The 25666-nt window shown below is 47.1% G+C and overlaps 1 protein-coding gene across 1 annotated transcript in view; it reads left to right on the forward strand.

Annotated features, from left to right (window-relative positions):
• The first annotated feature begins 1511 nt into the window (after window positions 1-1511).
• The window catches only part of eed (embryonic ectoderm development), a 48989-nt gene continuing 24834 nt past the window's right edge, over window positions 1512-25666 (forward strand). Inside the window, exons 1-5 of the mRNA XM_038818082.1 lie at window positions 1512-1667; window positions 3892-4044; window positions 20047-20139; window positions 23061-23126; window positions 24401-24526. Coding sequence (XP_038674010.1) covers window positions 1575-1667; window positions 3892-4044; window positions 20047-20139; window positions 23061-23126; window positions 24401-24526 — 531 coding nt within the window. The 5' untranslated portion in view covers window positions 1512-1574. The remainder of the gene's footprint in view (window positions 1668-3891; window positions 4045-20046; window positions 20140-23060; window positions 23127-24400; window positions 24527-25666) is intronic.

The raw sequence follows: 25666 nt of genomic DNA on the forward strand, positions 1-25666 counted from the left end.
GGTCTTTGCCTTTCTTAGGTATCAGCGAGATTGAGGCCTGTGCTAGCGTGGGTGGCAGTGTGCCCCTAGCTAGCGAGTCTGTGAACATTTCCCGCAGGTGCGGGGCCAGCGGTGTCGCGAATTTACGTTCTCCGTGTTTGCATGGGTTTCCTCTGGGTACTCCGGTTTCCTCCCACAAGTCCCAAAAGATGTGCCGTTCGGTGAATTGGATATTCTGAATTCTCCTTCTGTGTATCCGAAAAGGCGCCGGAAAGTGGCAACTAAGGGCTTTTCACAGTAACTTTGCAGTGTTAACGTAAGCCTACTTGCGACAATAAAGATTATTATTATACCCAGGGCCGTGACCAAACCCAGGTCCTTGGTTGTGTGAGGCAACAGTGCTGACCACTGTGTTGCCCTGTTTATTTTCATTTGTATACTGGGTTCTAACAATAGATGTTTTCAGCCAAAAATTGTATTTTAAACAAGCAAACATACCTCGAGTGTGTGAGATTACATTTGCACCCTGAACCACAAGCAGGAACGTGTGAGGTCCATCAATGTGAAGTTTGGATGAATAGCCATGCCTCAACTAAACTGGCCTGCCACCTTCCTCATTGATTGGTAGTATACTAATAGGTGACCTCTACCCAAGTGTGGCTTGCAGTTGGCGGCACCACTATCAATCTACTTTCATCACAGAGACTGATTCCCTCCTGCCTTTGCATGCTGGAGCCAGTGAGGTTTTCTGTGCATGCGGAGCATCCTGGAGCAGCTGCTTAACAATCGGTGAATGAGTGGCACTCCAATTCCCAAGGTGCAACAACGCAAGAGAGTTTTGGGGGGGGTTTGCTGACAGTAAACAGAATGCGAGGGATGAGTTAAAGAGGGGAGCTGAAAACCAGGATATATAAGCAATTTGGAGGAAACTGTCGGGATACTGGGACATTTAGTGAGTGCCTGGATGCTTAGTCGCCCAAATATTAAGTGTGTAAGGAAACATCGATAATGTATGCTACATCAGAATGTGATAAATTGCATACCAAAATGGTTGTAATGAAACAATGCACATCCCTGAGCTAGTCAAAATCAGCTTTTCGATATATTAGCTTTTGAATAAGATATGAAACATAAATTGAAGTCAACCACAAAAATCTGTTTTTTCTATGGGCCCAGAAACAGGAGACGCGCCTGGGCCTATGCGTTCTCTCTTGGACCCTAGTGCTCAGGTCAGTCATGAACTTACAGGCGAAGCTGAGAATAGTTCTTAATTAACCCTGATGTCAGAATCAGCACATATAATATCCACACGTAGATTGGAAAACTAAGAACTAAGAAACGTTCTGGCAGCTAACAACTAAGGAAATCGAATTGAACTACATTTTGAGATATACTATTGCAATCGCCGAACAGCTCGAAAGACAAACCCCCCCAAGCAGCGTGCGGCTTGAGGCAATGACTTTGCGACAGTCTGCAGCATCCAGGAATGATTTTGCGACGGTGTGCGGCATGAGCCGATGGGTTTGCGACGGTGTGCGACGTGACGCAACGACTTTGCGACAGTGCGCGGCGTGACGCGGTCCTTTGTGCGGATCATGTCGGAGAGCGCGGTACGAGGGGACATGCCGGCCAAACGACAGAAACTGAGCGACGAAAACAGCAACCCGGACGTGTCCGGAGACGAAAACGTGAGTCAGGACGATCGCTGTTATAAGGAGGGTCGCAGCGACGATGTGTCCGGCCATTTCTAATGAGGGTTTTGTTTAGAAGTTGCACGGTCCCTCAAGTTGGGATGTTGGACGGCCTCCGGTGCCGCGGGATGAACAATGAGAATCGGCAGCTTGGTTAAACCCAGGGCACCGGCTTTACTTCAACATTAGTCAGTGTGATGGATCTCAGCCAGGCGTGCGGGTGGGGGAGGTAAACCCAGAATCACTGTAGCGCCCTGTCGCTGCACAAGACGGTATTGTTATCCCAGTAGCACAGTATGAATATAACACTTGTTATATTTGTAACGGTTTCATTTTATTTCTCCCATTCTAATTGTTGGTACCATATTGCGGCTTATGGTGTTATCTCCATCGCAAGTCCTGGTGCTGCCTCTATCACTGCGCACGTTGTGACTACAAACAGCTATGACCAGAATTGACGACTCCAGTTCGTGGAACTTGATTTCGTTGCTGCAGACATTAGCTTTGGCATGAATCTGGCTTAAGGGCTTTCTGCTGAATTTACACCCTGCACTATGGTTCTTCATTGGAGTTAAATTACATTGAAGAATTATGGAACATTTTTCCCAGACTCATTCCCCATGCCTTTTTTGTTTGTTCAACTATCTAATGAGCACAAACCCAGCACTAGCTATCCAAATCAATTAACTAGGATTTCTCGGTACAATGTTTATTTGCTCAATGGAGTCCAGATGCACGATTTGGAGGGAAACGCCTCATTTACCTAAGTCTAGGTGTGGTTTCGCAGACATTAAGCTTAAGGACTGTCAAATTTTCACTGGGTTTGGCCTAGAGTACATCTAGCTTTGGTTTGGTACTGATAATCTGCAGAACAATATGGAACTGCGTTGCAAGATCTGTGTTCTCTACAGACTTGACAAATTCATCATTGGAATACTCCTGCTTAAGCATTATCATAGTAATTTCCAGCATAGAAGGACCCTTTTGATCCATAATACTGTGCTAACACCAATTTCACTTTGGAATGATCCATTTTAATCCTCCTTGCTCTTCTATCCTTCAATAGTTTGCATCAACAAAATGTATAAAACATTGCTTCTTGATGTTACAGTTCATGGTGTGAGGAGTCTCATACTATTTCTATAGTGTAAAATCAGTTGATGTGTACATCATGATTCATAGAACATAGAACAGTACAGCACAGAACAGGCCCTTCGGCCCTCGATGTTGTGCCGAGCCATGATCACCCTACTCAAACCCACGTATCCACCCTATACCCGTAACCCAACAAAACCCCCCCCGTAACCTTACTTTTCAGGACACTATGCTCTCCTCTGCTCATGCTTTTAAAAGTTGGTTCGCATATTTGTTGAGTTAACATGAACAACTAAATTATGAAGTATCAGATGTAACTTGATGCTTCATTGTTTCCCTACTTCAGTGGTGCATTGAGCTGATACTTCTGCAACGTATATTTTTTCCCATTCAAACCAACTTTCAAAGATGAAAAGTTATCAACAAAATGTGCTGATCAACTGCAAAACTAAAGCTATGGATCTGATGTGTTCCTATCCTTGGGAAGTCTAAGTAATAAGGAAGAGAAATAAAATACAAAATAGGTAAAATATTAATGTATTTTTGACTTTTTAATAAATGGATATGGGAGTGAAGGTTATCAGGATAGGTAGGAAAGTGGAGTTGAGGCCACAATCAGATCGACACGATCATACTAAATGATGGAGCATGCTCAATGGATTGAGTAGTGTAGTCCTGTCCCTAATTTGCTTGTTTGTACGTTATCAAAATTTTCAGTTCACGATGTTTGTCTATCTGTGACAGTTTTATTATTGACCAGTGTTTCATGCACCTGGCATCTTATATTGAAGTGGAGTTGAAAAGGGAACTACAACCAAAATATTCCACTGTTGATTTGACTGTAAAGACTTTTGAAATTCAGTGCAATTTTTTAGGCCCCATTGCTGGCCATTTTGCATGACAGATGCAGAATGAAACTGCCACATATTTTATTAAAGGAATATGACAACACTTAACTTTTTCAAAAGTTCATGGTATTTTTAATAATGGTAAAAGCTTTTCTGTTGTAGAGTACTTCAACAACGCTGTTTCATGGTGTTGTGCGTCCTTTGATCTAAGTAGCTCGAAAAAGATATATTGAACTATCTGGAGGTAATTTTTGTTTTGCTTATTGTTTTCTTTACAGGATGATGCTGCTAGCATTGAGAGTGGTACAAATACAGAGAGGCCGGACACTCCAACAAACACACCAAATGTTCCTGGACGGAAGAGTTGGGGGAAGGGCAAGTGGAAGTCCAAGAAATGCAAATATTCCTTTAAGTGTGTCAACAGTCTTAAGGTTTGTGTCTGGAAATATTCACCAGTGGTTGATGTCATAACTTGAATCATATAGCACAGAAGACCTTTCAGCCCTTCATTCATGTGCCAGTTTTTAAAGCAATCCTATTTGCCTCATTCCCCTGCTTATTTCCTATAACATGGAAACTTTTTCTATTTTGATTTTATTTACGTATAATTTTTTCCAATTAAGGGGCAATTTAGCGTGGTCAATCCACCTACCCTGCACATCTTTGGGTTGTGGGGTGAGACCCGCGCAGACATGGGGAGAATGTGGAAACTCGACACGGATCGTAACCCGGGGCCGGGATTGAACCCGGGTCCTTGGCGCCGTGGGATACCGGTGCTAACCTCTGCATCACCCAATATCTATTTCAATTATATATCCAATTCAAGATATGACCAAAACTACAGCTACTACCTTTTCAGGCATTGTATTCCAAATCATGACTCGCTGCATAATTGCATAATAACTTGCTCGAATTCAGTTACAACTTGAGTACTGCTCAAAGAAAAAGACATGCTATCAAAGCTTTTTGTTTTGCACTCATCGGGATTCTCCAACAGTGACCAAGGGACAAAAATTTATATTGCATGATAAGTATGATTGGTTGGCAAGTGGACTCTGATTGGTGGAGGCTTTGCCATGGAGAATGCAGCTTGGAATAGTTAACTGTCCAGCTTTGTTCAAATTCAAACCAGACAGGTCGACTCCAATTGGTCGAAGCAATGCCCTGGGGAATCAATACTGTTCATGAAGCTTTAGTTTATTTGAAAAAGCTTAATGGGTGGACATGTAAATTTTGTCTGCAAAAGACAGTGCAAATGTATGTTAGTTCTAGCATGCATATCTCTCAATCAACTATTTGTATAAGCGACATCGACACAACGATGACCAAATTTGAGATATCAACAACATAACTTGAGTCAAGTTAAAAACAGCTAAGTTGTCAGTCAAATTTCTCCAGGTGTATTACAAAGAAAATGACAGCACAGGACAGGCCCGTTGACCCTGCAAGCCTGCACCGACTGTGCTGCCTGTCTGAACTAAAACCCACTATCCTTCTGGGAACCATGGGCGAGATTCTCCGCAAATGCGGAGAATCGTAAAGGCTGCCGTGGGACAGGCCGTGACCCACGGCAGGCTTCACGCCCACTTCCGGGGCCGCACGCCAAGCATCACGCCGGCTGACGCCGCCGATGACGTCAGCTGCGCATGCGCAGGTTGGACAATGCCAACCCGCGCATGCGCAGTTGACGTCTTTTCCCTCAGCCGCTCCACAAGACGTGGCGGCGTCATCTTGCGGGATGGTGGAGGGAAAAGAGTGCGTCCGTTATGGGCGCACGGCCCGCGATCGGTGGGCACCGATCGCGGGCCTATGCCCCCTTGGCACGGCCGTGATACAACCGTGCCAATTGGGCCCCCAGATGCCCCAAACAGGCATCTGGCGCCCGTTTCATGACGGCAGCAAGCAGGTGTGTTTGCTGCCGTGTTGAAACGGGGTGAAGGCTCGGCCTCGGAGAAAAAACGGCGAGCGGCGATTCGTGGCGTCGTTGGGGGGGGGGGGGGGGGGGGGAGAGAATAGCGGGAGGGCGTGAAAAATGTCGGGAGGCCCTCCCGTTATTTTCCCACCCGGCGTGGGGGGCGGAGAATCACGCCCCCCTGCAGAGACCCTTGCAAGACAAACTTTATCATCTTCAACCTGAGAAACTCCGCCATGTCACTGACCTATGCCTCCACGCTTGGGGGATTTGTGTCCCTCCACATTAACAAGAGCCTTCTCCGGGCTACCAAGGAGGCAAACGCCAGAACTCCGGCCTCTTTCGACTCCTGCACTCCCAGATCATCCGATACCCCAAATATCGCTATCCCCCAGCTCGGTTTTACCCGAGTATCCAAGACCTTGGACATAGCCTTTGCAAAGCCCTTCCAAAATTCCGTAAGTGCCGGGCACGCCCAGAACATATGAGCATGATTAGCTGGGCTCCCTGAACACCTCACACACCTATCTTCTACCCCAAAAAACTTACTCATTCTTGCCCCTGTCATATGTGCCCGATGCACCACTTTAGCTGGCGCAAGATGAGGAATTGACCCTGCCCAGGGCGCCAGCCCACAGGCCCTCACCCAGCACCTCGCCCAGCTCCTCCTCCCACTTGCCCTTCAGCTCTTCCACCGAGATCTCCTCCGCCGCCTGCAGCTCCTGGTATATTTCCGATATCTTGCCATCCCCAACCCACACACCCGAGACAACCGTATCCTGTATCCTCCGAGCAGGGAGCCGTGGGAATTCACGTACCTGCTTTTTCATGAATGCCCGGACCTGAATGTACCTAAAGGTATTCCCCGGGGGCAGCCCAAATTTCTCTTCCAGCACCTTGCACCTTAAACCTATGCCCCCTAATAACTGACTCTTCCACACTGGGAGAAATCTTCTGACTATCCACTCCATCCCTGCCCCTCATAATCTTGTAGACATCTATCAGGTCGCTCCTCAACCTCCGTTGTTCCAGTGAGAATAAACCAAATTTCTCCAATCTCCTCAGCTAATGCCCTCCATACCAGGCAACATCCTGGTAAATTTTTTCTGTACCCTCTCCAAAGCCTCCACATCCGTCTGGTAGTGTGGTGTCCAGAAATGAACACTATTCCAAGTGCGGCCTAACTAAGGTTCTATAAAGCTGCAACATAACTTGGCAATTTTTAAACTCAATGCCCCGGCCGATGAAGGCAAGCTGGCCGTATGCTTTCTTGACTACCATCTCCATCTGCTTTGCCACTTTCAGTGGCCTGTGTATCTGTACACCCAGATGCCTGTCTATCAATACTCCTAAGGGTTCTGCCATTTACTGTATATTTCCCATCTGCATTAGACCTTCCAAAATGCATTACCTCAAAATTGCCCGGATTAAACTCCATTTGCCATCTCTCCGCTCAAATCTACAACCAATCTATATCCTGCTGTATCCTCTGACAGGCCTCTTCTCTATCCCCAATTCCACCAACCTTTTGTCGTCTGCAAATTTACTAATCAAAACATTTACATTTTCCTCCAAATCATATATATATATTATATATATATAAAACAAACAGCAAAGGTCCCAGCACTGATCTCTGAGGAACGCCACTAATCACAGCCCTCCATTCAGAAATGCGCCCTTCCACTGTTACCTTTTTGTCTTCTATGACCAAGCCGGTTCTGTATCCATCTTGCCAGATCACCTCTGATCCCGTGCAACTTCGCCTTCTGTACCAGTCTGCCATGAGGGGACCTTGTCAAAGGCCTTATTGAAGTCCATGTAGACAACATCCACTGCCCTACCCTCATCAATCATCTTCATCAATTCCTCGAAAAACTCAATCAAGTTAACCTCCCCTTCACAAAACCATATTGCCTCTCCCTAATATGTCCACTTATTTCCAAGTGGGAGTAAATCCTGTCTCGAAGAATCTTCTCCAATAATTTCCCTGCCACTGACAGAAGGCTCACCGGCCTATAATTTACCTGGACTATCCTTGCTACCCTTCTTAAACAAAGGAATGACATTGGCTATTTTCCAATCTTCTGGGACTTCCCCTGTAGCCATTGAGGATAAAAGATTTCTCTCAAGGCCCCAACAATTTCCTCCCTTGCCTCTCTCAATATTCTGGGGAATATCCCATCAGGCCCTGGGGACTTGTCTACCGTAATATTTTTCAACACCCTCGATACCTCTTTGACCCCAACATGACCCAAACTATCTACACACCCTTCCCCAGACTTATCATCCATCAAGTCCTTCTCTTTGGTGAACACTGATGCAAAGTACTAATTTAATACTTCACCCATTTCCTCTGGCTCCACGCATAGATTTCCTTCCCTGTTCCTGAGTGGGCCAACCTTCTCGCTGGCTATCCTCTTGCTCTTTATATATGTATAAAAAGCCTTGGGATTTTCCTTAATCCTGCTGGCCAATGACTTTTCATCACCCCTTTTAGCCCTCCTGCTCCTTGCTTAGGTTGCTTTCTACTTTCCTTGTATTCCACACTTGCTTCGTGTGTTCCCAGCCTCCTAGCCTTAACAAATGTTTCCTTTTTCTTTTTGACTAGGCTCACAATATCTCTTGTTATCCAAGGTTCCTGAAAATTGCCATACTTATTATTCTTCCTTACAGGAGCATGTCAGTCCTGAATTCCTATCAACCTACACTCCCACATGCCAGATGTTTATTTGCCCTCAAACATCTGCTCCTATTAAATCCAAGGTTGTGCCCGTGTTCATCACCAAACATATTGACAACGCTAAAGTGAGATGTCATCTCATGATCAAGCTAGTTTTTATGCAAGATGCGATGGACAGATTAGTAGGAGGGTCATGAATTTATGACACTTGGTCTGAGTATGGATACTCCTTTCATTTTTTAATTTGATCAGTTTGTGCTGCTACATTTGCTCAGTGAATGACCGCACCATGAACCATCTTGAAACCACCTGCACTGTAAATTCACGTAAGTGAAAATGGTTTAGAAGTGCAATCAATTACACCACCAATCATGTACGAAGTCTCTGACATGACTTCACTCATGCATATGGTTTCAGTTTGGAATGCTTTCGCTGTCTCACCAACCAGGAATATATACATATTTGCTGAGTTTGAAATCGTCCTAGCTATCCTGCCACAAACCAGGATCCACTGAAGATGCTGAATCCTTGCAAGTGTGCATTACTGATCTACCATATACATTGTGTGATTCCTAACAACTTGGTCAATTTTCATAAGTAATGTGGCTGTCTGGTAGCATTGCAAGGCTTCAAGGCCAACCTGGGCATACATATCTGTACATATAGAGTCATAGTTGTTTATCGCTTGGAAACAGGCCCTTCAGCCCAGCTTGTCCATGCCGCCCAGTTTCTATCACTAAGCCAGTCCCACTTGCCTGCATTTGGCCCATATCCCTCTATACCCACCCTGCCCATGTAAGTGTCTAACTTTTTTAAAGGCAAAAATTGTACCCGCCTCTACCATTGCCTCTGGCAGCTCGTTCCAGATGCTCACAACCCTCTGTGTGAAATAAATTCTCCTCTGATCTCTTTTGTATCTCCCCTCGCACCTTTACCCTATACCCTCTAGTTCTAGACTCCTCTACCTTTGGGAAAAGATGTTGACTATCTACCTTATCTATGCTCCTCATTATTTTATCGACCTCTATAAGATCACCCTAGGCCTCCTACGCTCCAGGGGAAAAAGTTCCAGCCTCTCCTTATAACTCAGACCATCAAGTGCTAGTAGCATCCTCGTAAATCTCTTCTGCACTCTTTCTAGTTTAACAATATCCTTCCTATAATAGGGTGACCAGAACTGAACACAGTGTTCCATGTGTGGTCTTACCAATGTCTTGTACAACTTCAACAAGACGTCCCAACTCCTATATTCAATATTCTGACCAATAAAACCTAGCATTCTGAATGCCTTCTTCACCACTCTGTCCACCTGCAACTCCACCTTCAAGTAGCTATGAACCTGTATTGCTAGATCTCTCTGTTCTGTAACTCCCCATTAACTGAGTTGGTCCTGCCCGGATTTGATCTACCAAAATGCATCACCTCACCGTTATCCAAATTAAACTCCATCTGCCATTCATCGGCCCACTGGCCCAATTGGTCAAGATCCTGTTGCAATCTTATATAACCTTCTTCACTATCCACTATGCCACCAATCTTGGTGTCATCTGCAAATTTACTAACCATACCTCCTACATTCTCATCCAAATCATTAATATATATAACAACCAACAGTGGACCCAGTATCGATCCCTGAGGCGCACTGAACCCTGAGGCACACCGCTGGTCACGGGCCTCCAGTTTGAAAAACAGCCTTCCACAACTACCCTTTGGCTTCAGTCACCAAGCCAATTTTGTATCCAATTGGCTACCTCACCCTGGATTCCGTGAGATTTAATCTTTTGCAACAACCTACCATGCGGTACCTTGTCAAAGGCCTTGCCAAAGACCATGACAACGTCGACCGCACAGCCCTCATCTACCTTCTTGTTTACTCCTTCAAAAAACTCAGTCAAATTCATGAGACATGACTTTCCCCTTACAAAGCCATGCTGACTTTCCCAAATTAGCCCATGCCTGTCTAAATGCCTGTGAATCCTGTCACTCAAAATATCTTCTAACAATTTACCCACTACAGAAGTATGACTAACCGTAGTTCCCAGGCTTATCCCTATAGCCCTTCTTAAACAAGGGCACAACGTTTCCTCCCCTCCAATCTTCAGACACCTCTCCTGTGGCTGTCGATGATTCAAATATCTCGGCTAAGGGCCAGAAATTTCCTCCCTGTCCTCCCACAACGTCCTGGGATCCATTTCATCAGGTCCCGGGGATTTATCTTTATTGATGCGCTTTAATACCTCCAGCACCACCTCCTCTGTAATATGTACACTCCTCAAGGCGTCACTTTTTATTTCCCCAATTTCCCTAATATGCCTTTCTCAACAGTAAATACACTTGAGAAATATTCATTTAGGACTTCTTCCAGCCCTTGTGAATCTACACATAGATGACCTTGTCTATCCTTAAGAGGCCCCACCCTCTCCCTAGTCACTCTTTTACCCTTTATGTATCTGTAAAAGTTCTTTGGATTTTCCTTTCCCTTATCTGCCAAGGCAATCCCATGTCCTCTTCCTGCCCCCTGATTTCTCTCTTGCCTGTACTCCGACAAACCCGATACTCTTCGAGAGATCCACTTGATCCCAGCTGCCTATGTATTCCATATGCCTCCTTCTTCCTTTTGACCACGGCCTCAATATCCCGAGTCATCCAGGGTTCTCTCCTTCTACCAGCCTTACCTTCACTCTTAAGAGGCAATAGTAATCCTCAACAAGTATGACTATTACCAAAACGCACACCATTCTTTATGATGGGTCCATATTCGTATCCTTGGACCCGTTCCTATGCACGACCGGATAACTGCTTGAAAGCAAGTTACAAAAACACTTTTTGTTGGATTTGTGTAGGAGTAACGAGCTGCCAGGTAGGATTGTATGGGCTGCCTCAGACGCACAAAAGTGCGGATTCCCTCCTCTTTGCAAAGACTACGCAGGATTGCATATAGATCAGGGGTGGGCAAACTACGGCCCGCGGGCCGCATGCGGCCCGCCAAAGGTCTTTATGTGGCCCACCAAGATCAAGTCATTAAACAAAAAAAAAAAAATTTAAAAAAAAAAATTTTTTTTTTTTTAATTTTTTTTTTATAAGGTTAATGTGGGGGGCTGTTGTGTTACTGGTATAGGGTGGATACGTTGACTTGAGTAGGGTGATCATTGCTCGGCACAACATCGAGGGCCGAAGGGCCTGTTCTGTGTTGTACTGTTCTATGTTCTATATGAGGTGCCCAGAATCATAACCGGGTGAAAAAGTAGAGATAAAGAGGGCTAAAGGCAGGATGCCGCCGGGGGAAGCACTGAGGTATATGCCGCACGCTAATTGGTTACAACCGGGACTATTAATACTATGCGGCCCTTTAAAATTGTGAATTTCTGAATGTGGCCCTTGCACAGAAAAGTTTGCCCACCCCTGATATAGATGGTAATGTTGTGTTCATGTGCTTGTTCAACATTGCTAGCCTATTCTCCAATGTAGTTCTCAAGGAAGCCACAGCCATTTTCATTGCATCATCATATCACGGAAATCTAGACATACCAACACTATCTGAGTCTGTGTTCATTGAACTTAATGAATACAGCAACTCGTGCAGTTGAGTTCGGTTTTAACCATGGCTGCCCAAAATATTGTGTTGCCATGGGATCCCTCTCGGCCTAGCTCTCTCAAACGTCTTTGTCGGTTTCCACAAGATATTCATCTTTGATGGAATGACACCCAACCTCCTACTTTAGAATTCCTACAGTTCCACATACTATAAGATTGGTCTTATTGGCAATCTTGAAAATAGAGGCTGAGCCATTTGCTTACCATGCAAGCTTGATGTTGAAATTGGGTGCATCAAAGTGTTCTCCAGGCTGATGTCTACCTGATTAGATTATCACTGGCTGTATATTGCTCAAACTCATGAAAGTGCTGACGCTGCCATTTTCAGTACTGAGAAGTGCCTGCTCTACTTCTAATTACCCTGGAGATTTAAGGTGTCTCAATTCTGAGAAATATATGAAGCTAGCCATTGCACATTATTGCTATGCGGTAGCAACATGATGAACAGGATGCGGCCATCAAGCCAAAAAGACTTTCTACCTCTCACATGAATGAACAATGTGGCATATGAATTTCATTACCAGCTTGATGCCAGGTATATAAGCCATACGTCCCAACAATTAGCGGATCATACCAAACAGCCTGTCCCTTTGGCTGTTTACATCAGGCAAAGTACTGATCGTACCGAACCAGTCTGCCTGCAAAACCAAACCATAGTGTCCAACATTAAATGCGATTCCGTCATTGGACAGCATTTGCTAAATAATCTTTAGTCCGCAGCATTGGCATGACCAATCACAGCAGACCTGCCTGATTTGAATTTGAACAAAGCTGGGCAGTTAACAGTTCCATGCTGCATTCCCAAATGCGACGTCTCCACCAATCAGCACACCTTTCACATGTATAAATTGTTGCTCCCCTGTTCCCGTACCAGCCTCCCCGGACAGGCGCCGGAATGTGGCAACTAGGGGCTTTTCCCAGTAGCTTCATTGAAGCCTACTCTACTCGTGACAATAAGCGATTTTCATTTCATTTCATTACTGTTGGAAAATTCTTGTTCTCCATCTTGATGAATGAAAGAGGAAAAGCTTTGATAGCATATCTCCCTTGTCTTTCAGTATGCCCAAGTTCAGTAGACCAGGCGGCTTATCACTTACTACTGCACTTTCAAAATCCTAACTTTGCTTCTCCATTCACAGCTGCATTTCTGCAGCTGCCATTCAACAACACCCTCACCTCTTTATCCTTCTCCCACTAAGTCAGTGAATATATCTCACACTGACTCTTCCCATTGGTACAGCCCTTATCTCCCTTACCTTGATTTCGTATTGGTGCTTCCATTTAGAATTTTTTTGCAGTCGTATAAATTATATTTTGCCACATTCAAAGATTTGTGTATGTGAACTCCAGGTCTTTCTATCTCTCTTCGTTCTTGCATTAGGTGACCTGAAAATATTTCCACTAGTGGGGTGCCCAAATTAGGAGCTAGATAGTTACTACTTATTCCAATAAATGCAGGAGAAATGGCCTTATTCAGAGAGTGGTGAGAATGTGGAACTTGCTACCATGTGGATTGGTTGTGGCAAATAATGCAGACATTTGAAGGAATTACACAAGCCAGAAATAGGGTAATATGCTGATATGAGATGGATTAAGGTGGGAGTGGGTTCATATGGCATATAAACACAAAGACCTTTCGGTCTCTGACCTATTCCTGTACTGTAAAATTATGTAATCCTTATGTTTTTCTGAATTTTGTCATCATCATTCTCCGTGTTTACTACATTTCCAACTAGTAAAAGGATGTTCAGAAAATTCCCTAAGGAAAGATATCATACCTATCTCTTCAATTGTAAAAAACTACCAGATGCTCTCTCTCCATTTTATCCATGCGAAAGCCCGGCAAAAGATCTTGGATAATGAGGATGAGATCTTGGGGCCAGGCGGTAAAGGTGGAGGCGCTCCACAAGAAATGGCAGGCACGGTTCGAAGAGATGGAGAATCGATCGAGGCGGAAGAATTTGCGAATCCTGGGCCTCCCGAAGGGCCTGGGGGGGTCGGACGTGGGGGCCTATGTGGTCACCGTGTTAAACTCGCTGATGGGAGCGGGGTCCTTCCAAGGGCCCCTGGAGCTGGAAGGGGCCCATAGAGTGCTGGCGAGGAGGCCCAAGGCTAACGAGCCGCCGCGGGCGATGCTGGTGCGGTTTCATCGATTCGTCGGCCGGGAGTATGTGCTCAGATGGGCCAAGAAAGAGAGGAGCAGCAGGTGGGAGAACGCGGAGGTTCGCATTTAGCAGGACTGGAGCGCAGAGGTGGCGAAGAAGCGGGCCGGGTACAACTGGGCAAAGGCGGTGCTGCACAGGAAGGGGATGAAGTTTGGCATGATGCAGCTGGCGCGTCTGTGGGTCACCTACAAGGACCGGCACCATTACTTTGAGTCCCCGGAGGAGGCGTGGGCCTTTGTTCAGGCCGAGAAGCTGGACACAAACTGAGTGTCGGGACGAGGGGTCGTGTGTGGGGATGATTGGGGATTGCCGTGGTTGTGTTACATTTTGAGGGGAGGGGGTTCTCTGTTCTTGTTTATTTTTGATTCGGTGTGGGCGGTTAGGGAGGGTTGGGCAATGTTTTGGTTGGGTCTGTTGGGTTGGCTCTTGGAGGGGGGCAAGTAAGTGGAATGGGGGGTGGATGGCCGGTAGGGGGGATGGGGCCCCAGGGGTGGGTGAGGCCCGATCCGGGGGTGAGGGGACTGGGCCTGTAAAAGGAGCTGCGCCAGAGGAGGCGGGGCCGGAGGTGGAAAGCGCGGGATTTTTCCCGTGCTAAAGGCTGAAGGGGGCGGGGAAGCGTGGGCATTTTCCCGCGCTCGGGATGGATGGGGGAGGCGGAGAGCCTGCTGGTGGGTAATGGCGGGAGGGGGAGTCCCACATTGGGAGGAGTCGAAGGAGAGGCGGGAGTGGCCGGGGTCAGCAGGAGTCAGCTGACTTACAGGACTGCAATGGGGGGAGCAACGCAGCTAGGAGGGGTCCTAGCTTTGAGCGGGGGGGTGGGGGGGGGGGGGAGAGAGAAGAGACCGGGTTGCTGCTGGTATGGTCACGGGTGAGCTGGAGCGAATAGAGGGGGTCAGGACGGGGGTCTGTCGCCGTGAGGAATGGGCCGGGTGTGGGCGCGTGGCTGGCCAAGGAGGGGTTATGGCTAGTCGACGGGGGCGGGCAGCCCCCTGATTTGGCTGATAACCTGGAACGTAAGGGGACTGAATGGGCCGATTAAACGGGCCCGGGTGTTCGCACACCTGAAGGGGCTGAATGCGGATGTGGTAATGCTCCAGGAGACATACCTGAAGGTGGCGGACCAGGTAAGATTGAGGAAGGAGTGGGTAGGCCAGGTGTTCCATTCAGGGTTGGATGCCAAAAATCGGGGAGTGGCGATCTTGGTGGGAAAGAAGGTATCGTTCGAGGCGTCGAGCATTGTGACAGACAATGCGGTAGGTACATAATGGTGAGCGGTAAGCTGCAAGGGGAGAGGGTGGTGCTGGTCAACGTGTACGCCCCGAACTGGGACGATGTGGGTTTTATGCGGCGTATGTTGGGTTGGATCCTGGACTTGGAAGTGGGGGGCCTAATAATGGTGGGGGGGATTTTAACACGGTGTTGGATCCGGCACTGGATCGCTCCAGGTCTAAGATGGGTAGGAGGCCGGCAGTGCTGAGGGTGTTCATGGACCAGATGGGAGGGGTGGACCCGTGGAGATTTGCAAGGCCGGGGGCAAGGGAATTTTGATTCTTCTCGCACGTTCATAAGGCCTATTCCCAGATCGACTTCTTTGTCATGAGCAGGGCGCTGATTGCGAGAGTAGAGGATACCGAGTACTCAGCGATAGCCATTTCGGATCACGCCCGCATTGGGTGGACTTAGAGCTGGGGGAGGAGAGGGACCAGCGCCCGTTGTGGCGCTTGGAGGTGGGGCTGTTGGCGGACGAGGAGGTGAGCGAGCGGGTCCGAGGAAGCATAGAACGATACCTGGAGGCCAACGATAACAGGGAGGTTCGAGTGGGGACGGTCTGGGAGGTGCTGAAGGCAGTGGTTAGGGGAGAGCTGCCCACAAGGAGAAGAGAGAACCAAGGGAGAGGCTGGTGGGGGAGATGGTGAGGGTAGACAGGAGGTACGCGGAGATGCCGGAGGAGGGACTATTGAGGGAGAGGCGCAGCCTCCAGGCTGAATTCGACCTGTTGACCACCAGGAAGGCGGAGGCGCAGTTGAGGAAGGCCCAGGGGGCGATTTATGAATACGGGGAAAAGGCAAGCCGGATGCTGGTGCATCAGCTTCGGAAGCGGGACGCAGCTAGGGAGATCGGGGGAGTTAAAGATAGGGGAGGGAGTGTGGTGCGGAGTGGGGTTGGCATCAATGGGGTCTTCAGGGACTTTTATGAGGAACTGTATCAGTCCGTGCCCCCGGTGGAGGAGGGAGGGATGGGCAGCTTTCTGGACCAACTGAGGTTCCCGAAGGTGGAGGAGGGACTGGTGGTGGTGTTAGGGGTCCCGATTGTGCTGGAGGAGCTGGTCAAAGGGATAGGGAGCATGCAGGCGGGGAAGGAGCTTGGGCTGGACGGTTTCCCAGTCGAGTTTTACAGAAAATATGTGGACCTGTTGGGCCCGTTGCTGGTTAGGACCTTCAATGAGGCAAAAGGGGGGTGGGGTTTGCCCCCGACGATGTCCCGGGTACTGATCACCTTGCTCTTGAAGCGGGACAAAGATCCCCTGCAGTGCGGATCTTACAGGCCGATCTCGCTGTTAAATGTAGATGCCAAGGTGCTGCCGAAGGTCTTAGCCATGAGAATTGAGGATTGTGTGCTGCAGGTCATCCACGAGGACTAGACTGGGTTCGTGAAGGGAGGCAGTTGAACGTGAATGTGCGGAGGCTCCTGAACGTTATTATGATGCCGGCGAGGGAGGGGGAGGCTGGGATAGTGGCGGTGATGGATGGTGAGAAGTCCTTCGATAGGGTAGAGTGGGGATATTTGTGGGAGGTGCTGAAGAGGTTTGGGGACGGGTTCGTCAGGTGGGTTAGGCTGTTGTATGAGACCCAGATGGCGAGTGTGGCCACAGACAAGAGGAGGTCTGAGTACTTTCGGCTGCATCGAGGGACGAGGCAGGGGTGTCCCATGTCCCCCCTGCTCTTTGCATTGGCGATCGAACCCCTGGCTATGGCACTGAGGGAGTCGAGGAAATGGAGGGGGCTAGGGTGGGGAGGACCATAAGGTGTTGCTCTATGTGGATGACTTGTTGCTATATATGGCGGACCCGGTGGGGGAGGATGACGGAGGTAATGAGGATCCTCAGGGAGTTTGGGGATTTCTCTGGGTACAAGCTCAACATGGGGAAGAGCGAGCTGTTCATGGTTCACCCAGGGGAGGGGGGCCCTGCATAGACTTAATTTCACGAGGATGGATGAGTTTAAGAGGTGGGATGCATTGCCTCTGTCCCTGGCGGGTAGGGGGCAGTCAGTCAAGATGACGGTGCTCCCAAGGTTTTTGTTCCTGTTCTAGTGCCTCCCCATTCTTATCCCGAAGGCCGCCTTTTGGCGGGTCAACAGGAGCATTACGGGGTTTGTGTGGGCGCGGGGGACCCCGAGAGTGAGATGGGTGTTCCTGGAGCGGAGCAGGGGGGGGGGGGGGGGGGCCTGGTGCTGCCCAACCTCCGTGGGTACTACTGGGCCGCTAATGCGGCGATGGTGCGAAAGTGGGTGATGGAGGGGGAGGGGGCGGCACGGAAGAGGCTGGAGACAGCATCTTGTAGGGGTACGAGTCTGGAGGCGCTGGCAACGGTGCCGCTGCCGGTCCCTCCAACGAGGTATACCACGAGCCCGGTGGTGGCGGCTACCCTCAATATTTGGGGGCAATGGAGGCGGCACAGGGGGGAAGTGGGGGCCTCTGTGTGGTCCCCGATACGGGGGATACACCGGTTTGTCCCGGGGAGAATAGATGGAGGGTTTGCGGGTTGGGAGACCTGTTTGTGGATGGGAAGTTCGCGAGCCTGGGCGAGCTGGAGGAGAAGTACGGGCTCCCCTTTAGGTATCTATAGGTAAGGCCGTTTGCCAGGCGGCAAGTGGTGGAATTCCCGCTGCTGCCGCCACGCATGGTACAGGACAGGGTGCTCTCGGGGGTATGGGTCGGAGAGGGGAAGATCTCGGCAACAAACCAGGTGATGCAGGAGGAGACCTCAATGGAGGAGCTGAAAGGTAAGTGGGAGGAGGAGTTGGGGGAGGAGATCGAGGAGGGGACGTGGGCAGAGGCCGTCAGGAGGGTGAACTCTTCCTCTTTGTGCGCGAGGCTCAGCCTCATACAGTTTAAGGCGCTGCACAGGGCACACATGACCGGGACCAAGATGAGTCGGTTTTTTGGGGGTGAGGACAGGTGTGTTAGGTTCTCGGGGCGCCCAGCAAACCACACCCATATGTTCTGGGCATGCCCAGCGCTGGAGGAATTTTGGCAGGGCGTAGTGAGGATGGTGTCGAGGGTGGTAGGATCCAGGGTCAAACCGGGCTGGGGGTTTGCAATATTTGGGGTTGCAGAGGAGCCGGAAGTGCAGGAGGCGAAGGAGGCCGGTATTCTGGCCTTTGCGTCCCTAGTAGCCTGGCGGAGGATTCTTCTTCAGTGGAAGGATGCGAGGCCCCCAAGCGTGGAGGCCTGGATCAACGACATGGCGGGGTTTATTAAATTTGAAAAGATGAAATTTGCTTCGAGGGGGTCGGTGCAAGGGCATTTTAGGCGGTGGCAACCGTTTCTAGACTTCCTGGCAGAACGGTAGACAATGGTCAGTAGCAGCAGCGGGAGGGAGGGGGGGTGAGTTCTTTTTTACTTTTGTTGTTCAACACTGGAGGATCTGAGGGGGTGTACGTATTTGTTATGTTTCCTATGTGTTTATGTACAGGGGGGAGGGGGTACTGGGGTGTTTTGTTTTGTATTTAATTCTATGGGGTTCTTTTTCCATTCTGTTGTTGATCTTTTGTGAAAACTTTAATAAAAATCATTAAAAAAAAAGAAATCATTAAATGTGGATTACATCTCAAATGGGCTGACTGGATTAAGTGGAGACACCACGTTATGTTGCATAATGCTATGCAATGAAGGGCAAACGTTAGTTTGATTTCTATGACCTGAACTTTGTTGAATAGGAAAATTAGACACTGAAGCTGCAGGTTTTCTTGCAGGTAGTGGGAGAGAAGACCAGAGGCGCGATTATCTGCTCCCCACGCCGGGTGGGAGAATCGCGGGAGGGCCGGGCGACTCACGACACGCACCCCGCGATTCTCCCACCCCCCGCTCGGAAGAATCGCCGCTCGCCGTTTTTCACAGTGACCGGCGATTCTCCGACCCCGATGGGCCGAGCGGCCTGCCGTTCGCGACCGGTTCATGACGGCGGCAACCACACCTGGTCGCCGCCGTCGTGAACATGGCGCCAAACGCTGGTTTGACGCTTGTGGGGGGCGGAGATGGGACTGAGAACCACGGCCGTGCTCGGGAGGGGACTGGCCCGCGATCGGTACCCACCGATCGTCGGGCTGGCGTCTCAAAGGGACGCACTCTTTCCCCTCCGCCGCCCCGCAAGATCAAGCCGCCACGTCTTACGGGGCGGCGGAGGGGAAGCCGGCAACCGCGCATGCGCGGGTTGGCGCCGGCCAACGTGCGCATGCGCGGCTGACGTCATTAGGCGCACCGGCCGCGTCATTCTCGGCGCACTGGGCCTTGACGCCAGCGACAAGGCCCGGCGGCCGAGAATAACGGAGCGCCGCTCCTAGCCCCCCGGGTGGGGGTGAATAAGGTGAGAGGAGCGGCCTCCGAGGCCGTCGTGAAACTCGGCCGAGTTCACGACGGCCTTCTCGATTTTCCACAAGAGCAGAGAATTCCGCCCCAGAGTTCCACCTTACTGTCATTGTGCATCTCCTTATCCTACCTATCCTAACTACAGAGGCATTAATGCCATGTATTTTTTTCTCAGTTGGGATTTGGGTATTGCTGGCAAGACCAGTATTTGTTGCCCATTCCCAATTGAATTGAGTGGCTAACCAGACCATTTCGGAGGGCAGTTAACAATTCAACCACATTGCTGTGGGCATGCTGTCACATGTAGGCCAAACCAGGTAAGAACAGCAGATTTCTTTCTCTAAAGAACATTATTGAACCAAATGGGTTTTTATGATAGTTTGTTGAACATCCTTTCAAAATGTCTGGCTTCTTGATCGCAGTGTTTGATATTTGTGATGCTTGAAACTAACCGTCACACAAGGAAACAGTAATATTCATTGTTCTTTTCTAGGAAGATCATGGTCAACCACTTTTTGGAGTGCAGTTTAACTGGCACAGTAAGGAGGGCGATCCTTTGGTATTTGCCACAGTCGGTAGCAACCGGGTTAGTGTCTTAATGTATGATTAACAAGAAAGTATCATGCCACCAATTAAACTTTTCAGTTTTCAAACGAACAATGTATAGTTGGATCTCAACCTACATTCCTGATACATTTACCTCCGGATGCTCATGGAACACTGAGGAGAGAATAGAAGAACACTGAAAAGGAAAACATCATAATGTGAGGTTATCCATTTTGGTAGGAATAACAGCAAACAGGATTATTATTTAAGCGATAAAATATTAAAGCATGCCGCTGTGCAGAGAGACCTGGGTGTGCTAGTGCATGAGTCACAGAAAGTTGGTTTACAGGTGCAACAGGTGATTAAGAAGGCAAATTGAATTTTGTCCTTCATTGCTAGAGGGATGGAGTTTAAGACTAGGGAGGTTATGTTGCAATTGTATAAGGTGTTAGTGAGGCCACACCTGGAGTATTGTGTTCAGTTTTGGTCTCCTTACTTGAGAAAGGACGTACTGGCACTGTAGGGTGTGCAGAGGAGATTCACTAGGTTAATCCCAGAGTTGAAGGGGTTGGATTATGAGGAGAGGTTGAGTAGACTGGGACTGTACTTGTTGGAATTTAGAAAGATGAGGGGGGGATCTTATAGAAACATTTTAAATTATGAAGGGAATAGGTAGGATAGATGCGGGCAGGTTGTTTCCACTGGCGGGTGAAAGCAGAACTAGGGGACATAGCCTCAAAATAAGGGGAAGTAGATTTAGGACTGAGATTAGGAGGAACTTCTTCATCCAAAGGGTTGTGAATCTATGGAATTCCTTGCCCAGTGAAGCAGTTGAGGCTCCTTCATTAAATGTTTTTAAGGTAAAGATAGATAGTTTTTTGAAGAATAAAGGGATTAAGGGTTATGGTGTTCGGGCCAGAAAGTGGAGCTGAGTCCACAAAAGATCAGCCATGATCTCATTGAATGGCGGAGCAGGCTCGAGGGGCCAGATGGCCTACTCCTCCTCCTAGTTCTTATGTTCTTATAATGAATAGTCAGCGTGGTTTAAACAAAAGGTTGACCGATCTTAGTGATTTTTTGAGGAGGTAACAGAGCAGATAAGAGTACAATAGATGAGGCAATTTATCTGGATTTTCAGAACACCATCGATAAAGTGACCCATAATAGACTAATGAATAAGTTCAGTGGAGTCAGGCAACAAGTTGCAAAGTGGATTATTAGCTGGCAGAGAGTGGGAATAAAGGATAGTTATTCAGAGTGGCTGAAGGTAGGAAATGGTGTTCCGGAAGGATTGGTACCGTGACCACAGCTGTTCACAATTTAGATGAATGACTTGGACTTTGCAATCAAAACCAAACTGGCAGTGGGTGGGTATTCAATATTGAGGTGATCTGCACCAAATTACGGGAAGAGGTTAGTAGACTTGCAGAATAGGCAAATAATTGGCAAAAGAAAGTTGAACACAGATAATTGTACGGCATAGTACATTTTGATAGGAATAATAATAATCTTTATTATTGTCACAAGTAGGCGTACATTAACACTGCAATGAAGTTACTGTGAAAATCCTGCGGCGACTGTTCGGGTTCACTGAGGGAGAATTTAGAATGCCCAATTCACGTAACAAGCAGATCTTTTGCGGCTTGTGGGAGGAAATCGGAATGTCTGGAGGAAACCCACGCAGACACTGGAGAAGGTGCAGACTTCGCACAGACAGTGACCCAAGCCAGGAATCGAACCTGGGACCCTGAAAGTTAGGGAGGTAACATAGTCCCACCTAAATTTGCACCTGTTAAATACAGGAACAAATGGACCTCGGAGTGCAAATGCCTCAATCGTTGGAAGTTGAGCCACAGGTTAGCAAGGCCATAAAAAAGCAAACCATGCAGTAGGCTTTATTTCTAGAGAGATAGAATTGTAAACTAGAGAAAAACGTTGGTTAGACCATTCTTGCAATGTGCAATTGTGGCCACTATATTATTCAAAAGGATATAAAGACACCAAAGAAAGTGCAGGGAAGATTTACTGATATGTAAACTGCATGCGTAATACATATCAGGAAAAGGTTGATAATCTGGGTCTCTTTTCAACAGGAAAGGCCGAGGGATGTTGAATAGAGGCCTTTAAAATTATGAAAGATTTTCATACTGTGGATACAAGAGAAAATGTTTCCTCTTGTGGACAAAAGCATAATTAGAAGCTATCAGTCTGGGATAGTAACCAAGAAATCCAATTGAGAGTTTGGAAGCAACTTCATTACTCCGAGAGTAATAAGAGCGAAGAACTCTATCACGAGGAGTGGTTGAAGCGGATTGTATAGATACATTTAAGGGAAATTAAACGACCATTTGAGGGAGAAGAAAATAAATGGTTGCGATGGTAGATGTAGATGAGAAACGATGAGGGGAGCTGAAACACCACGGACTGGTTGGACCGACTGGCCTGTTTCTGTGCCATACATCCCATGCTTGTCAAAATTAGTGTTTGTATGCAGTAGTATTTGAGGATAAGATTTTTAATTGCATTTTTAAATTTTTTCTATTACAAATTATCTTCGAAGCTAGGGTTTAATTTGATTCTACGGAGCTGAATATTTTGGGAATTGACTTTCCTCTCAATTTCAAAGGACAACATTGCTAGATTTAACGGACGGCTTCTTGCCAACAAATGTTCTAACTTAAATCACCGCAATTTTGAAACAAACAGAAATTTTACATGTCTGACTAATGAACCAATCTCACAGTTCATTCTTAATTGTATATGTTTTGTGTGGTTCAGGTAGAGACTAATGATAAATCATTATTCACTTTCCCTTGCTTTCTCCCCGCCTTTCCACCTACTGCTACCTCGGGCTTTATTAGAAAAATATATTTGAATGTTTTGAATTTGGTTACTAATGAATAAAATGTTTAATCACATGTTCTTATGTATTTTAATTTGTGTTCTTTTTATTTGGAATAGGTCACACTTTATGAATGCCATTCACTAGGGGAAATACGATTACTACAGTCATATGTAGATGCTGATGTATCCTTCTTTGAATGTAAACATATAATGAGACTGAAACTTTGCACTTCCAATGGAATTAAAATTGGCATTTTTAAGTTGAGTTCATTTCAACGAACATGTGGTTTTAGAGTAGAAACCTGAAATGTTCAAGTGCCATTCTGTGCTGGGTTATAATGACTCAATATTCTGGGGAGGTTGGAAAGTCCAGAGACTGTTAATTTCATCCAACAATGATTCCTATTCAAATTACTGAATATTTTTGTATTTATTAACATTGAAATTCCAGCATAAGGTAGATTTTAACATCATTTGAAAGGTTGAGTCTTTTTCACTAGCAGCTAACCCAGTGATGGGCAACATAGACTAGTGAGTGGGCCGCATGAACAAAGAACAATACAGCACAAAAATAGGCACTTCGGCCCTCCAAGCTGAACCGGTCAGGATACCACCCGTGGCCAAAACCCTCAGCATTTCCCAGTGCCGTATCCCTCTATACCCATCCTATCCATGTATTTGTTGGGGTGCCTTTGAACGCCGTTAATGTATCGGCTTCCACAACCGTCCCAGGCAACACGTTCCAGGCACTCGCCACCCTCTGTGTAAAAAAAAAAAAACCTGCCTCGCACATCTCCTCGAAACTTTGCCCCACGGACCTTAAACCTATGCCCCCTCGTGACTGACCCCTCCAGCCTGGGAAAGAGTGCCTGCGCATCCACTCTATCCATGCCCTTCATAATCTCTATCAGGTTGCCCCTCAACTCCGAGACCCTCCTTCATCTCAGTGGGCTGCAAGATTAAAATTGGGTGTTTTCACCAACCATGACCTCATGGGTAAGATTAAATATATTTAATACATGTTGAATATTTCATAACGAGTTATAGAAAATGCTTAATCATTCAGATATTAGTAGTACTGTCATCAGTTTCAAATGGTGAAAACAAAATAAAAATTTACACTTGATTGAACACAGAGGAGGGAGTGCATGGCTCTCACAGTCAATGCTATGTGCGATCAGCCCCCCCCCCCCCCCCCCCCCCCCCCCCCCAACCCCCCCATGGTCTGTTTGATTAGAGATTATAACCTCTTTGGAGATTGAAGAAATTTACCTTCCCCAGTTGGGTTCTTGTGTCCTTTTAATTGCATATCCAAAGTGGCACCAAAATTTACCATAAGTAAGCTTGAGTAAGATTGTTTCATAATCCTTACTGAATGAGGAGTTGTAGTTACAAAAGAAATAAAAGGACATTTTAGATTTTTATTCTGTATTGACTCTAACTCTGGAGCCATTCAGACAGATGAAAACTTCTACACATGTGCGTGGACCTATGACAGTAATACAAGCCATCCCCTCCTGGCTGTGGCAGGATCAAGGGGCATTATCCGAATTATTAATCCTATCTCCATGCAGTGCATTAAGGTGAGTACAACCAGTTGTAAATACTATTGTTTGGGCTAGAATAATACTTGTGGAGGTTAGTATTCTACTCTATTTTGCTGGCAAAATCCCTACAAAACTATCTATTCTAAGCAATGTCAGATATAATATTAAAGGACAACTTATTAGTTAAGTTTAGTTTACTTTTCAGTGGTCTGTTAACCTATCAAATATCTGTGCTTCAATTATAAATTTGTATGTTTTGTTTTTAAAATTGTTTTAATTCAGAACCAAGTTTTTTATTTGTCTTCAAGTATCATAATTAAATAGAACTAGCATATCATTGACAGGTCTAGTTAAGTGTGGACAAATAGGGACGCATATGCTATTTTGCGACTTTGGGGACAGATTTGCATTATATGACTTAGTTGATTTTGTCACATAAAGTTAAAAGTTCTTTTGATATTGTGATAATCATCCCTATTGAGTGTTCGATAGAAGAATGCACTATTGCTTGGTTTCAAGCTTCTGTGGACTTATACAACAACTGAGGACCTTTGTGATCTGGGATAATGAGCATCAGCTGCTTGACTTTGATTTCTAACTCAAACTGGGGTATGCTTTCCATTAAATGTTGGAATTTGTGAGGAGAGAACTTGCGGCCTCATTATTGGAGGCATTAAGGGAGAGGAAATTTTGTGGCCCGGAAACTCGGAAGAAATATTTTCGTTGGGCCTTGTTGAACCTTAGCATTTATTTTCTTTGTCTATCTGGGTGTGGATGGAATCTGGGTCATGTAGAGGGTCCAGTTTGGGGGTACTGGTGATGGCGTCTCTGCCATTTGCTCCAGCAAAGTACTCGTCAAACCTGGTTGTTGTCTTCACTTTAAAGATATGGAGGCACCTCCGTCAGCATTTCAAGTTGGGGTCAGTGTCAAGGCTGACCCCGTTTGTATTAACCACTTGTTCGGGCCGGCACAGTTAGATGCTACATGTGGGGTTTGAAAGAGGATGGGGCTGGAAAGAGTGAAGGATTTAACCTGGAGGTGAGGTTTGCCAGCCTGGGAGAATTGAGAGAGAAGTTCGGGCCCTTGGGCTCGCGCTTGTTCAGGCATCTCTAGCTATAAAATTTTGTTTGGCGGATGATTCGGCATCCCCGGTGCTGCTGCCATCATGCTTGCTG

This window comes from Scyliorhinus canicula, chromosome 14 (assembly GCF_902713615.1).
Source record: "Scyliorhinus canicula chromosome 14, sScyCan1.1, whole genome shotgun sequence".
NCBI classification, from domain to species: Eukaryota; Metazoa; Chordata; class Chondrichthyes; order Carcharhiniformes; family Scyliorhinidae; genus Scyliorhinus; species Scyliorhinus canicula.